This window comes from Petaurus breviceps, unplaced genomic scaffold (genome assembly GCF_028583685.1).
Source record: "Petaurus breviceps papuanus isolate PSGF00001 unplaced genomic scaffold, PetGlider_PUasm1.0 91133, whole genome shotgun sequence".
In the NCBI taxonomy this organism is placed as follows: domain Eukaryota; kingdom Metazoa; phylum Chordata; class Mammalia; order Diprotodontia; family Petauridae; genus Petaurus; species Petaurus breviceps.
This window is the reverse complement of record NW_027187419.1, coordinates 67,956,828-67,972,837: the sequence shown is the minus strand read 5'-3', so window position 1 is coordinate 67,972,837 and position 16,010 is coordinate 67,956,828. Positions and strand designations below refer to the sequence as shown.

Genomic DNA, 16,010 nt, shown 5'->3' with positions numbered 1-16,010 from the left:
TTCAATAACATAATGAAATACTATTCTAATAATGATATAGGTGCAAATTCAAAAGAAATTTCAGATGACACAAAGCATAGGAATAAATTGTATAGTGAATTTAAGTGGATGGCAGAATTTTTAAAATTGTTCATCTTTTATTTTCATATCATTTCCCAATAGGTCCCTTCTCCTAACCATTTTTAGAGTTTTAATCTTTCTTTATAAGAAAGAGGAAGATATCAAAATCAAGTCTAAATGGGTGCATGATCTAGGTATAAAGGTTGATACTGTAAGCAATCTGGGAAAGCAAGGAATAGTTTACCTGTCAGATTTATGGAGAAGGGAAGATTTTATGACCAAAAAAGAGTTTTGATTACATTAAACTGAAAAGTTTCTGTACCAACAAAGCCAACGTAACCAAGATTAAGACAGAAGTGGAAAATTGGGAATTTTTACAACCAGTGTCTATGATCAAGGTCTCATTTCTAAAATATAGAGAGAATTGAGCCAAATCTATTAAGAATACAAGTCATTCCCCAATTGATAAATGGTCAAAGGATATGAACAGGCAATTTTCAGAGGAAGAAATTAAAGATATCTATAAGCACATGAAAAAATGCTCTAAAATGCTATTGATTAGAGAAATTCAAATCAAAATAATTCTGAGGTACCACATCTCACCGGTCAGATTAGCTAAGATGACAAAACAGGAAAATGACAAATGCTGGAGAGGATGTAGAAAAACTGGAACACTAATGCATTGTTGGAAGAGTTGTGAACTGATTCAACCATTCTGGAGAGCAATCTGGAACTATGCCCAAAGGGCTATAAATAACTGCATACTCTTTGATCCAGCAATACCACTTCTAGGGTTGTATCCCAAAGAGATCATAGAAGTTTGATGGGCTGGAAGGAAGACCCATATGTACAAAAACATTTATAGCAGCTCTTTTTGTGGTAGCAAAGAATTGGAAATTAAGGGGATGCCCATCAATTGGGGAATGGCTAAACAAATTGTGGTATATGAATAATGGAGTACTATTGTGCTATAAGAAATGAGGAGCAGATGGACTTTATATTTACCTGAAGAGACTTATACAAACCGATGCTGAGTGAGAAGAGCAGAACCAGGAGAAATTTACATACAATTACAGATACAATGTATGTGTGACGAGCAACTTTGATAGACTGGGCTCTTCTCAGCAATGTAAGGTTATAAGACAACTCTAAAAGACTCATGATGGAAGGAGATGTCTACATTCAAAGAAAGAACTACAGAGTTTGAATGCAGATTGAAGCAAACTACCTACTCTCTTTTTCTTATTTAGTTTTGTTTCCTCTTCCCACTGTTCATTCCATTGGTTACAATCCTTCTTTACAACCTGACAAATGTCTAATGTGAAAGTATTTGCAGATCCTATACTTGATTGCATGCCGCCATGGGGTGGGGGCAGGAGGCAGTGAGGGGGAGAAAATTTGAAACTCAAGGGATTGTGGAACTGAATATTGTGAACTAAAAGTAAACAAATTAATAAAGACAAAAAAAGAAAAAGAAAAACACAGTCCAATAAAAACCAATGAGTACATCAACCAACTTTCAAGAATATAAGCATGTTCTACATTTGGTTGTAGCACGTTACCTGTAAGTGGGATTTGGAATAAAGGGATAGGTTAATCTTCCTTACTATCAGACTTCTCTCAATCCTTTCAGAGTATTGCACCATAATCCTTAGAATCTAAAGGATAATGAAGTAATGTCTACCTAAGTCAGGGACTGTTTCTCAATGTATTTAATTACAGTAGCTAACAGAAGTCAGAAGAAACTTAAAGATGACATTAATGAACTTCCCTAGAGAATTATTAGTGGAACTTTTCAACCAATTTTGCATTCATGGCTTATCTTTAACTAAAAACTGTCTTTCTCCCTGAAAACACAAATCTACAAATCAATCTACCACTCTTCCTCTTTTGAGGGATACTTAAAACACTAGGAAGACTTTTTTTTTAAGGACAGAGGAAACCTGTTTTTGAACACAGGGGAAAAGGATAGTAAAAGGGGAGAAACTGAAAAGACAAATGGGAGTAAAAGAAGGAAAAAGTTTGCTCCCTTGCTACACAGCTTTACCATGCTAACTAGATCCACTACAAGCTGATATTAACTTCTACTGAGTTCTCCCTGCTGCTCAGTAAACCTTTTAGTTCATTTCTTGATGACTCTTCTCTCTGTTCTCCCATAACTTTTCCCTCAGAAGTCTTGAAACTATTCCTGGCACTTTCCTTCTTTTCAAAAACTAATTTTGTCACATAATTTACTAACAAAGGCCATCAATAACTACAGCTTCCTAAAATTTCCTCTCTATCCAGTTTAATATATCTGTCTCTTGTCTTATCCTTTCTTATTTCCTTCATGTTTCATAAAGAGAGCCCCTCCTTCCCCAAACTAACAGTACTACCTATATTCTTGATGCCATTAAGAATGACAAGAGAACATTTGGCTACAAATATAGGGAAGGAAAAACATAAGCAATATCACAATGACAGTTTAACATTTACAGAAAAGGCATAAACTGAAATGCTGTTTTTACTGTTTTCCCATGAATCACAGCTTTCAATATAATAAACATTCATCATACACCAATTTTATATAAAGCACTAATATTAAAGGCTTTATGGTGAAACGAACAGAACAAAAATGATTAAAAGAGAACTGAAATCCAAGATAAGTAAAGATATAAGAGAAAACCAAGAGATAATAATGTTTGATCAGGGTACTGAAATGAACTTGTAATTGTTAAATCGTTGAGGAATAAGGGTGAGTAAGATAACTTATAAGAAAATTGACAAACATCTCTTTTTTTCAAAAAGGAGAAGATAATGGATACTTGAAATTATCAACCAGTGTAATTCATTTCAATAATTGGTAAAATTTTTGAAGGAATTCTATTAAAAGGCCTGTAAGCACTTGAAAGGGCCTAATTTGAGCACCAAAAGTCCACATGTCCTCAAAATAAGACATGACACACTAATTTCCTATTTTGACAGGGCTGCTATCAGAAGAAGTTAAAGAAATAATTACTGGAATTTAATCTAGTAAAATTTTTCATCACATCTTTGTAAATAAGATAATACAAACCTAAGTTTATAATATTCCCCAACAAATCCTTTAAAAAATTTTTCAGTGGCAATCTTCATGGTTTCATCTTTGATTTTTCCTTTACCTCACCTCTCATATCTAATTATCATTCCTTTCAATCCATATAACATCTCTTCCTCTCTATTCCCATTTTCACCAAATTAGTACAGGTCCTTATTATCACCTACTTGTATTTCTGTCAACCCCAAAACAATCCTTTATAAAACTGCCAGAATAATCTTCTTAATCCACAAGTCTGGTCATGTCACTACACTATGAAAAATCTTCACTTGCTTTAAACTGTATATTTCCAACTGTTGCACAGTATTCAAGACTTCATAATATAGTACTGCTCTCCAGCATTACTGACTACCAACTATTCTCCTTCACATACTTTATACTTATACACACAGACCCTGGAGTTTTTTGCTCCTATCCCTTTGTTCACTGATTGGAATGGTCTCCCCACTCTTAAATTTATGAATTACATTTCCTTTAAAGTTCAACTCAAATATCACCTCTTCAATAAAGCATCTCCCTGACCTTATTTTGTTTGTACCTGTCTTCTGTACTTAGGTACTATTTTGTTATAATTATTTGTGACTGTCATAAACCATAAAATTAGCATGAGAAAAGAAAGCAGGGATCATATCTTGTCCATATCTTCTCCCCAGTGCTAAGCATAGTGTTATACATTAGTGGTAGGATCAAAAAGAAAGGCAGCACACCAAAACAGAAAACCACAAATTAACTTTATCCATGTTGTATTGCATTTTTATTTTTTTGTTAATATTTCCCAATTATATTTAAATCTGGTTCAGGCTACAATAGGGAGTTTTATGGCCTAGGCTACATGCCAAAGGGTCCATAACATAGTTTCACAACACTGCTCTACATATAACAGAAATTTGTTGAATTGTTTAGAACTGTTTAATTAAGTGGACCCAAAAGTTTTTTATTAATGTACTGAAGTCAATTTGGAGAGATTCCTCTAGTAAAGGGTCACAAAACTCTGTTCCTGACCTTGCTGTATTTAAAATTTTTATCAATGAACTAAATGAAAACATAAAAACCAATATGACTAAAAAGATAAGGAATATGGAACTGAAAGGATTAGCTAATACATTAGATAATAGAATTAGGGTTCAAAAAAATCTCAAACTAAAATGATGGGCTGAATATCATATGAAGAAACAAAGTTCCTTGATGTGGGATCCAAAAGTCAACTGTCCAAGAATGGAATGGAGGAAGCATGTACACTTCTTGTAAATAGGGCCTTTTATTTTTGTCTTTGCATTTCTAGAGCTTAACTTAGGTTCCTTGTAAAAGATACCAAGGTAGAAATTAAATGTCGAAGTGAATTAAATTTAGTCTTACTGAAACCCTTCTCCTGATGACACAGCCTCTGGTCACCCTTCACAGTACTGGCCGCACCTTCACTCATTCTCCTTGGCTCACTGGTCAAAGAAGAGCAGTTAGACTATTCCTTGTTCCCCACTGCCACTTACAGTTATTCCTCCTTCTTCCCTTCATTCAGTAACCTCTCTTCTTTTGAGGTCCAAGCTATTCATATCTACGAGTCAATCAAAATCCTGGTAGTTGTTGTCTACAGATCCCCAAGGTCACTTACCTTCCTTCCTCAAGGAGTTCACTACTTGGCCTAGGATTTTTCTCTCCTTCTTAATTCCTACCTTCATATATTTTGACTCTCTTCTAAAATCCTAACTACTCAGCTCCTCAACCTACTTGTTCGCCCTACCTCAGCGACATACAAACATAATCATACTCCAGATATTGCCATTACAAACAAATATACCACATCGATATTCAAGAATTATGAAATCCGGGGGCTCACTTTGAGAAGTGTTCTGTGATTTGATCTGAATTCTGGGAAGCCGTTGTCCAGAGCCCCCCGGCTTTGAAAAACCCAGATGTTGAAACCCAGATGTTGATTTGGTATGGATGTAATGGTTGGACAGTTTGGAAATCTACTTGATCTGTTTCTCTGACTTGATAATTCTGTCTGTATATTCTGAAGTTCGGGGTGCTGACCTTTTTCCCCTGAACTAGGTAAACGATACATGTTTGACTGATTACAGTAAGCTTGTTAACCCCCCCCCCAAAAAAAGAATTATAAAATCCCCTTATCTAGCCATAATCTATTGGTTTTTCATCTCTCCCTCTGCCTTCCCTTTCATAATTCTACTCTTTGTTTGCATTTGTTATCTAATGCATATTTTATTAAAAAAATCTCTGCCAAAATAAAAGTAATATGAATATTGGAACCAGAATCTCATTTACTACTTATTGCCAAATAAATTCATTTTTTACGACTAATTCTGAGTTACATTTTCTGTAAGTTCAATAAAATCCATTATATTAACACTACAAGTATCATACCTAAATCTTTTTTTAAAAAATATTGATATCTAGGATTTACTAAAGTGCTAATAGCCAATATGAACTATACCCAAAGAAAAGTTCATAGGGTCCCAGATCTAGAGAGGGAAGGGCACTCAGAAGCTATTAACTATTAACTAACCCAATCCTATTATTCTATAAATGAATAAACCATGGCCCAAGAAAGTCAAGTTACTTGCCAAATGTAACACAGTTAATAAGGCTTAGCACTATAGTTTATCACATTTTTGATATGTAACCAAAGAAACTCTGAGGGCTTGAAGGTAATTTAGAAATAATCTGATTTCCCCCATTTCAGAAACAAGAAAAGTGAACTATAGAGAAATGAAAGGATGTGGACAAAGATATAATAGTAAAAAAGAATATCTCATACCTTATTAACAAAAGAAAAGCAAAAAGGCTAATTGATAAGAAAAAGAAATTCAATTTATTTATAATGAGATTTGATGGGGAGGAATCAAAATCATAACACAAAAAAGTGTCTGAAATGAAAAGAAAAAAACTAGCTTATGCTTTAACAAATCAAATCTCATAGATACTATCACAACACCTTTGGACAACAAAACTATTTTAGGCTTTAGACAAATTCATTTTTAGCATAATTTAATACAACATTTCTAGGACAATGAAGTAATTTCAAATCCAATGAAAAAGGAAGCAAACAGTAACAGAACTGAGCTTTTATATATCTTTCCTTCAAGGAGTATGGAACAAAAGATAAAAGTTTTTTTCTATGAAACAGACAAAATATATAGCTAGTCCAATTTTAGAGGTGAAAAAAAATTAAAATTTTTTTTGTATGATCACTCAATCAGTTTTTTAAAACAGTCAACTCTGAAATCTCTGCACAAAACACATTACACACTGTTTTGCAGTAGATTTTTCTTTCTAATTAATAGTTTGCTTAGGGCAGTACTAAAATTGATATCACTTGAGTTTTTTTCATTTGATAGGAGAGGTAATGCAGATATATGTTAAGTGACAGGCAAAATCAAGCAAAGAATATGATAGTAATACTCCATAAGCTGAACAATAAATATAAGAATAAGAGGTTACTATAAAGAATTAGTACAAATGGCAAGGGAAAAGAAATACCATTGCATAAGTCTGAGAGTTCACAGGATAAGAGACATTTATATTTGCAAATACCTTATAGATTCAGTATCTATATGCACTGGAGCTATCCTCTCCAGGAGGAATTTAATCATTTCCAGAAAAGGATTTGTAGGTTGTTTGGGGTTGCCCAACTTCTTGGTAATTTCACGCTGTAACACATATTTTACAATATTAAAGACGTAATTTTTTTAAAAAAACAAATCATTAAAAATAAAAGATATGAAGTTTTCAGAAGAAAAAAATAACTATTGCCCATGTAGGAAAAAATATATAAATAGAAATAATTTTAGCTAAGCTCTCAAATCTATCAAATTAAAAATGCAAGAACATTTACTAAACTGTTCATAACCTTTAACCTAATGATCCCACTAAGAAACATATATTCCAAAGAAATCAGTAACAGAAGGAAAAATGCTATAAATACCAAAATATACAGAGTAGCACATTTTGCTATAGCAAAGTACTGTAAATGAAGTAAGTAACCATCACCTGGTAAACAGATGAACAAACTGTATTCCATGTATTTAATGGAATGTTACTGTGCTATATGATCTGATGAATATAATGGATTCAGGGGCATATCAGTAGACTTGAATGAACTAATAGAGTGGAGAAAGGAGAAAATCAGATACATGATGACTATGGTAACTTAAATGACAAGTATACTAAAAACCTTCAGAATTTAAATTAAGTTACCAAAACTGATCTCAGAGGGTAGATGAGAACAGTTTCCTAATAGATGTGGAGATTCTACAATTCTGAATAATGTGATTACTATCAGTTTTTTGTTTGTTTCACTATTTCTGTTACAAGGGTGGATTTACCAGGAGTGTAGAAGTAACTGGCAAGCAACTGATACACAAATAAATTAGATAAATAAAGCATTTTAAATAAATAAAATATTAGATATTTGAAATTTTATTCTTACCACACATCCTTCAGCCTGCTTGCAGGAACATGTGGGACTAACAAGCATTTCTAACTGGTTTCTTATTTTCTCATCATCTTCTAAAACTTGTGTGAATTTTTTCATAAAATCCTGAGCCTTACCAGGATCAGGCAAATTTCCTTTAAACAAATAATGAAAATAAAATTAAACTGCAAATAAAGACATTCTCAAAATTTCATGTTATTAATGCATTCTGGAGTTACTGATCCTAAAATGAATCTGATTTGGGAATTGGGACAGTAAATAGTTCAAGAGCCAAGACTCACTTGAAGAAGGCTAACTTGTTTGTCCCCAACTAAAGTTTGTAGAAGTAAATTGCATTCTAGAAAGACAATCATTAAGATGGTAAAGTTAAATTGGAAAAGACTAAACTGATTAATCCAAGGTAACTTTTTATAGAAGGTAATAAATAACAGGAAATGTCAAACCCACAGTGATGTCAATTTCCCCAAATTCTATTGGTATTAAGATTATTAGATAGATCCATCCCTTGAAAGTGGTGACAACTATTAGCACCTTAATTATTGTTTAAGGATGATGTTTTATTTCAATTGGTGTTTAGTTTTGAGCATTTTGTCAAATAGAAAAGTTTCACACAAAGAGACTATTATGATCTACTGGAAATAGCAAAAAGGAAGCAACCAACTGTAGACACTACAGCTATTGCATAGTGATTGCATTAAGAAAAGTGAATTCTTTGTAGAAGTCAGCATTGTTTTCCTACCTTCTTCAGAGTATCCCTGAATTAGCAAAATATGTTAAAAGTAACACTCATTGTTTACATTATTAATTAAATTTATTTCTTGAGTTCTCTGACATTGATGAGTGTCAGTGATCATGTTAACAAAGTTATAGCACATAGTGCCTACATGTGTGAAACTAATATAAATTCATCTAGTTTAAAATATCTGATACAATGTGTTTAATAAATTATGAATTACAGTCCTTCCTTACAGAGATAAACCTCTAAATCCATGTCTGGAATAATAAAGTCAAATTCCATAAACCTAGCTATGGTAACTGAACATTAAATGGAAGTGATACAATATAGGAACTTCCTCTACCTCTTCAGAATGCAATGGAAGTCTGAGGGTTGACTGAGATGCAAAGTTGGGGGACTTAGCCCATTATGACATAGATTTTTTTTTTTAAAGCAATTGGGTTTAAGTAACTTGCTCAAGGTTACATGGCCAGTTATTTCTGGGTGTGGTACTAAGTATCTGAGCCTGGATTTGATCCCCAGGTCATCCCAACACTGGGGGCCCAGTGCTCTTACTCGCTGAGCCACCTGGCCGCCCCTAAGCAATTGGGGTTAAGTAATTTGCTCAAGGTTACACGGCCAGGTGTTTCTGGGTGGGTGCTAAGTGTCTGAGCCCAGATCCAATCCCCCAGGTCATCCCGACACTGGGGCCGGTGCTCTTATTCGCTGTGCTACCTGGCCACCCCTCACGTAGATATTTTAAGAAGTAAGATTTGAATACTGCTTTTTCCTGACTCCAAGTCCAGCACTCTACCACTTAAACATACTGCTTCTTTAAAACCTTATTACTCCATCCAAACTTTCTTAAGTCACTGTCTTAAGTTCAGAAACCACATTTTCTTCTTTCTTCAGTTTAATACATGCCACACTCAAGTGTTTCATTGGGACTAATCACAGATGGGGCTCTGGAAAAACACTTCCCACTATGTCCACAACCATGTATCCGTTCTAACAATTTACATTTTAAACTCTGCAAAAATGCTTTACATACACTGTCCGATTTGAGACTCATAATCTTGTGAAGTTTTAGGAATATCAATTTGGCAGCTGTATAGATTATAGATTGGAGAAGGAAGATTATTACAGCCCCAGAAAAAGATGATGAGAACAGGAACTAGAGTGGAAACTGAGTGAGTGAAGAGACAAGTGAGGATGTAGAGTTGACAATGAAGACTTAAAAGTTAAGGATGATTCCAAGGTTACAAAACAGGGTATTATTGTTTGTCCTTCGTTCTTGAAGAGGATGACAACAGGGAGGTGATGCTATGACTTGCAAGTGAATTGGCTTCAAATGAGGAAGGACTGTGCAAAGTCACCAGCCTCACTTTCTCCTCCAGAGCCATCAGGGCCCAGTGGTAAGACACAGATCAGGACAACTGGGGATGGCCCCCATGTGTATGTGTATGAAAATGTATATGTATATACGTAAGTATATTCAGAATAATTATAAAGAGAATAAACACAAGACAGATAAATACAAATCAGTCAGAAGAGGAGAACACTAACAGATGGTAGGGACAGGAAAGACTTCATGTAGAAAAGGTCCTGAATTTCACCCTGAAGGAAGGCAGGGACTCTATGAGGCCTAGTTAAGAAAAAATAACATCCCCGGGTATGAGAGACTGCTAGAACAAAGGCACAGAGACAAGAGATGGAATTACTCCATGTGAGGAATACATAGAAGGCCAGTTTGTCTAGACTAAAATAAAGAGAAGAAAAGATACACAATGAGGCTGGAGGGAGAGACTGAGAAATGACTGTGAAGTCATCAAAAACCAAATTGAGCAGTTTATATTTCATTCTAGAGGCAATAAGGAGCCAATGGTGTAGGGGAGTGACATGGTCAGACCCATCATTATTAAGAAAAAATCACTTTGGCGGCTGTATGGCTTAGAATGGGGAGAAACGAAAGGATGGTGATACTGCCAACAGAAATGAAGTTTTGTAAAAAGAATGGGTTTGGACGCAGGTAAGTGGAAAGTTCAACTTTACATGTGTCAAATTTGAGATATTTATCAGATACCTGATATCTAGTTGGCGACATATAGTAGACAATCTATAATTCAGCAAAACTAGAGTTCAGGAGAAAGATGAGGTACAAAAATGTGGATTTGGGAATTTTCTGAATAAAAAAAACTGAATCCAATGGAAGCTCCTAAATCATCAACCAATCAACCAATAAGAAGTATTTATAAGCTAAATATCGGGCCAGATACTGGAGATAAAAATACTCAAGTGTGACAGTCCCTGTACTGGAGAGAGACAAGGGCCAAGGGCAGAACCATGGGATATCCACACCTAATGAACAGAAGAAAGATGATGATGGTCTATACCAAAAGAAAATTATTAACAAATGAAGAGAGAAGTAAGAGAACTAAGAGTGAGAAATGTTAGACAAAGAAACATAGGGAGAAAAGAATATTCAGGAGGAGAAGTGATAGAACATGAGAGAAGATGCTAGGAGGTCAAGACTAAGAAAAGGTTATGGGATTCAATAGTTAGGCAGGTAGTTGGTAACACTAGACAAAGCAATTCCAATTGAGTAATGGGGCTAAGAAGTCAGATAACAAGAATCTGAAAAGTGAGTGGGAAATGAGGAAACAGAACACAGACAACAATTTCTGGTCTTCTGGCTGTGAAAAGTACAAGATATATCATACTGTGGTTTGAGGGGATGGTAGAATCATGTGAAGATTTTTTTTTAAGGAAAAAGGAAATCTAGGAATGTCTGTAGGCAAGTAGAGGATAAAATAGATGAAAAAGACTCAAGATGATAAAAAGAAAGGAAATGATAACAGAGTAGAGTTCCCAGAAGAAATAGGATTTAAGAGTATATGTGAAAGAGTGAGATTTGGTAAAGAAAATCTTCCCCAAGAAACTTGAGCAAAGGTAGAGAGAATAAAAGATAATGAAGATGGGTTTTGACATATATATAAAGTGAGGAAGTAAAAGTTCACAATAGATTTCCTCTATTAAAGTAGGAGAGGCAAGGACTCCTGCTGAAAAGTAAGTTCAGGAGGTCTGAGAAAAGAAGATTAAATTTTGAAAAGTCCATGTCAAAAGTGTAATAGAGAATGATATAGTGAAGGACTATTGCCATGTACTAGTAAAGGCCCAGTTTAGACTAGGTAACAAATTTATAGTAAGCTTAATTGGCATGGCTATTTGATTTTCTCCAGGAACATTGAGTAACATGTGAACAGGATGAGTAATGGGGTTAAGAGTTTAAGCAAGGCATGATTAATGATATGACAGGGGGGCAAATGATTCAAGTAGAACAGATAGTATATGGCTGAATGAAGATAATGAGAATGGGGAAGATCAAGTCATGATGAATATTAAGAAGAGGTTTATGAAGAATGAGGTACACGGGGAGATGTAAGAATATGAGGTAATAATCATGTAAAAGTATTTCAATATTCTATATAACAGAGTTGGAAAAATTATGGGTAATGTTCTCAGCAATGGTATGACCATTCCAACATTTGACTGAGCTGAACTGAAGTTGATAGATACAGAAGTTGTGTACACAGAGCAACTAAGAGATCAGAGTATTTGAGGGGACATGGACATATAACCATCCTCATTGCTTCTCTCCTAAAATATACTCAGCATCACATACAGAAAGAGAACATCAAAAAATTGCAAATTACAAAAACTAGCAAAAAAGTCAGTCAGGATGACAATGGATCTATTTTTCCTGCATTATCATTTTCAGGCAACTATACAAAACACTTAAAATTCACATGTAAAAGGGTTATTTAAATTCAGTCTGAGAATTATATGAAAGACTTTAAATGACTTACTTGTAATTATCATCACTTTTGAAAATATGGCTTTACCACTGGCATCTGTCTGTAAGTCACAAAAAAAAATACAAAATTATAAATTATTGCAAAAAAATTTCATTATGTATAAATAAAGGATTTTTTTTTTATTTCATGAGCATGGGGACCTCTCTCCTTCACACAGATAGACAACTAATCTGATTTAATAATAAATCCTAGAGAGTTAGTTCACTGAGGCTCTGAGAGGTTAAATGGTTTGTCCAGGATCACAAATTGCATGAGTTAAAGACAATATTTAAATTCACTTAATCTTGAATATGAGTTGAGTCTCTACTACACCATGATGCCTCTATAATTTTCATTATAAATTTCATTAAATAAATTTCATTAAATTTCATTAAAAAGTTAACTTTTCATTCCATATAATTTTCAAAAGCATGGTTTATCAATGTTCTCCATTCAAAAGACTTGGTGCCACTGATAAAAGGCAAGGTAAATGTTTTGTGTTGCTATGCATTGATAACATGTCAATAGTCATCTTAAAAAGAACATAACTTAAAATTCCAAAACCATCTTTACCAAAATAGCTAAGTTTCTATTCTGGGAAAAAAAAAAAAGCTTGCCAATAAGATGTACTTGCAGCAGATTTCCCTAAACAAGGTAATCCTAGGTCAACAATAAGCCAAATTCTCCCATCACTTTATTACGTGCTAGAGTTTATTAACATATTAAGAGTTGAAATTTTTCATTATATTTTCTGAAAATATTATTTGTGGTTAACAAATACTTCTCATGTAATTCATAGACATGTTTTCAACTTTTTATGCTGTGGCAACACACAAAAAAACAAGTTTAAAAGGCCTCAGTTTTCTAAGTAAATATAGAGAAAAAACTCTCCATCTCATTTATATTGGTAAAACAAGGTAAAGTTGAATTCTCTTTGAAACAATACTCAAATGGAAGAGAAGCCAAAAAGGCAGAGTAGCAGAAAGTGACAGGAATAACAAAAACAGGAATCTCAAAGCAAAGAAAAGTCTGCAGCTCTGTCACTCTAAACCAATAGAGCTTCCTAGCTGGTTGTAAGTGGCTGAGACCAGCAGCAGTCTACTGCTGCTCAGACCCAAACCCAGATCAGAAACTTGCAGAGCTCAAACCAGAAGGGCAGCAATTAGATATTGCACTGGTACAGACCACTTGGGTAGCACTAAAAGCTTGCAGAGATATCTAGACCTGGATATCTAGTCTCTGAGATCCTAGAATAACACAAAACTCAATATCCCAAGAAAGTAGCAGAACCAGCCCAGGCATTCCCTCCAGAAATGTATAGTTCTTTGTTCTAACACAAAGTTCAAAGAAAGAAAGCAGGCAGGAAAAATGAAAAAAATTTTTTTTAAAGAATCCCATCATAACAAAGCTATTTTGGTAACAGGAGCATTCAAGATATAAACCCAGAAAAAGAAAAAGACTCTAAAATATACACAAAGAAAAACTTCAAAGAAAAACAAAGATTGGAAATAAATTCATATGAATTCTGAAGAGATATAAAGCAAGAATTTTTTTAAGTTAAAACTATGATTTTTATCAATGAAATAAGATTATTAGAGGAAAAGATTCGAAAAGAAATTATAAGGATGCAAGAAGGAACTGGAAAGGGAATTAATAGCTCGACAAATCTTACCCAAGCAACAAATTTCCTGAAAATTAGAATAGATCAAATAGAAGTCAATGACTCCACATGAGAAAAGAACAAATATTAAAACAAAGTCAAAAAGACTAAAAAAAAAAAAATAGAAGAAAATTTCAAGGAACTCATAGCAAAAAAAAATTTTTTTGACTTGAAAAACAGATTAAGGAAAAAAAAATAACAATCACTGGTCTACCTGCAAGCCATGACCAAAATAAGAGCCTAAATTCTAAATTTCAAGAAATTTTAAAACTACCCCGATCTCTTAGAAATAAAGGACAAAATGGAAAATGGAAGAATCCATTAGTAACTTAGTGAAAGTAACCCTAAAACAAAAATTCTCAATAACATTATAGCCCAAATCCTGAGCTTCCAGGATTTTTTGTTTTTTTGGGGGTTTTTTTTGCCCTTTTTTTTGGAGGGGGAAGGCAGGGCAATTGGGGTTAAGTGACTTGCCCAAGGTCACACTGCTAGTGAGTGTTAAGTGTCTGAGGTAGGATTTGAACTCAGGTCCTCCTGACTCCAGGGCCAGCACTCTATTCACTGTACCACCTAGCCGCCCCTAGATTCCAGGTTTAAAGAAAAAAAAATTTAAGCAGTCAGAAAGAAAAAAAGAATGTAAGTACCAAGGAGCCATGGCTAGTATCACACACGATTTAGCTGCCAATACTATAAAGAAATAGAAAGCTTGAGATATAATATTCCAGAAGGAAAAGGACAGAGGCTTATAGCCAAGAATAACTTAACAAGCAAAATGGAATATAATCCTACAGGAAAAACAGACCTTTACTGAAATAGAGGACACCTCCAAGCTTTCTTGATGAAAAGAAGAAAGCTTCACAGAAAACTTTGAAGGTCAAACACAGCAGTTGAGAAAAAAAAAAAAGTAAACACGAAGCAATAATCACAAGGGATCAAATAAGAATAAACTGCTTACATTCTTATCTGGGGAGATGATGTGTCCCCTCTGATCTGGGGGATGGGAGCAGGGAAGAGGTAGCTGACACTTGAACTTTTCATCTGAATTGGTCAAAGTAAGGAATAACACATAGTTGGGTACAGAAATACTTTTCACCCAAAAGAGAATTGAGAGGGAAAGGGGAGGAACCAAAAGGGCTTAGGAGGGATGACATATTAAAGTAGGAATTACTGATAGGGGGGAAAAAAACCTCTAAGAATATACAAAAAGACTTATAGCTCTTTTTGAGGTGGCAAAGAATGGGAATCTGAATAGGTGTCTATCCATTAAGGAATGGCTGAATAAGTTACAGTATATAAATGTGATAGAATATTACTGTGTTGTAAAAAATGATGGGGATGGTTTCAGATAAAACTGGGAAGATTTGTGTGAACTGATGCAGAATGAAGAGAACCAGGAGAACAATTTATATAATAACAACAATACTATAAAGACAAAGAACTTTGAAAGACTCTGGAATTCTAATCAGCATAATAAAAAAAGGACATGATTATAATGGACTCATTAGTCCACAAAATGTTATGCACTTCCTAACAAAAAGGTGAAAGACTCAAGAGTACAAAATGAGACATATATTTTTCTAATATGGCCAATGTAGAAATTTGTTTTGTTTGACTATACTTATTTTTAACAAGGCTTTTATTTTTCTTCCTTTCTCAACCAGAGTGGGGTAGGGTAGGGTAGATGGAGAGGGGGGAAGACATAACTTTGTTTACTGAAAAAAAAATTGAAAGAAACAAAAAGGAATAATAAAGTCCTTTCTGTGCACATAGTCAAAAAAAAAAAAAGAAAGAAAAAGAAAGGATACTCAAATGAATTTGTGATCCTACTTAATGTGGTAGTACTTAAAATATTATCTCCAAGATTTTTCTCTAAAACCTAACCATATCTATCCACATACTGTGCAATTTTTGTCCGTACTGCCCTTTTAAGTGAACAGCAAATTTAACCAACCTGCTGAAGCACTCTAAGAGTTAACAGAGACCAGATAATTGAAATACACAGGCTATACACCAATTTACCCTCTCCCTTGCAAGACAGCACAGTATCATTTGCTATTATATATATATATATATATATATATATATATATATATATTTTTTTTTTTACGCTATCCTTTGCTGTTTGCCCTAATTCATTGCTCGAAATGTGCTAGAGCACAGTCACACCCACAATGTGGCTCATTATTGTACTTGAG

General features: G+C 34.1%; 1 protein-coding gene across 3 annotated transcripts in view; it reads right to left on the bottom strand.

Moving 5' to 3' along the window:
* Window positions 1-16,010, bottom strand: part of PDS5B (PDS5 cohesin associated factor B) — a 234,921-nt gene that overhangs the window by 85,040 nt on the left and 133,871 nt on the right. For all 3 annotated transcript variants that reach the window (XM_069080647.1, XM_069080648.1, XM_069080649.1), the window contains 3 exons: window positions 12,168-12,216; window positions 7,581-7,720; window positions 6,686-6,801 (listed from right to left, as the gene is read on the bottom strand). In XM_069080647.1, the coding sequence (XP_068936748.1) occupies window positions 6,686-6,801; window positions 7,581-7,720; window positions 12,168-12,216 (305 nt within the window). The remainder of the gene's footprint in view (window positions 1-6,685; window positions 6,802-7,580; window positions 7,721-12,167; window positions 12,217-16,010) is intronic.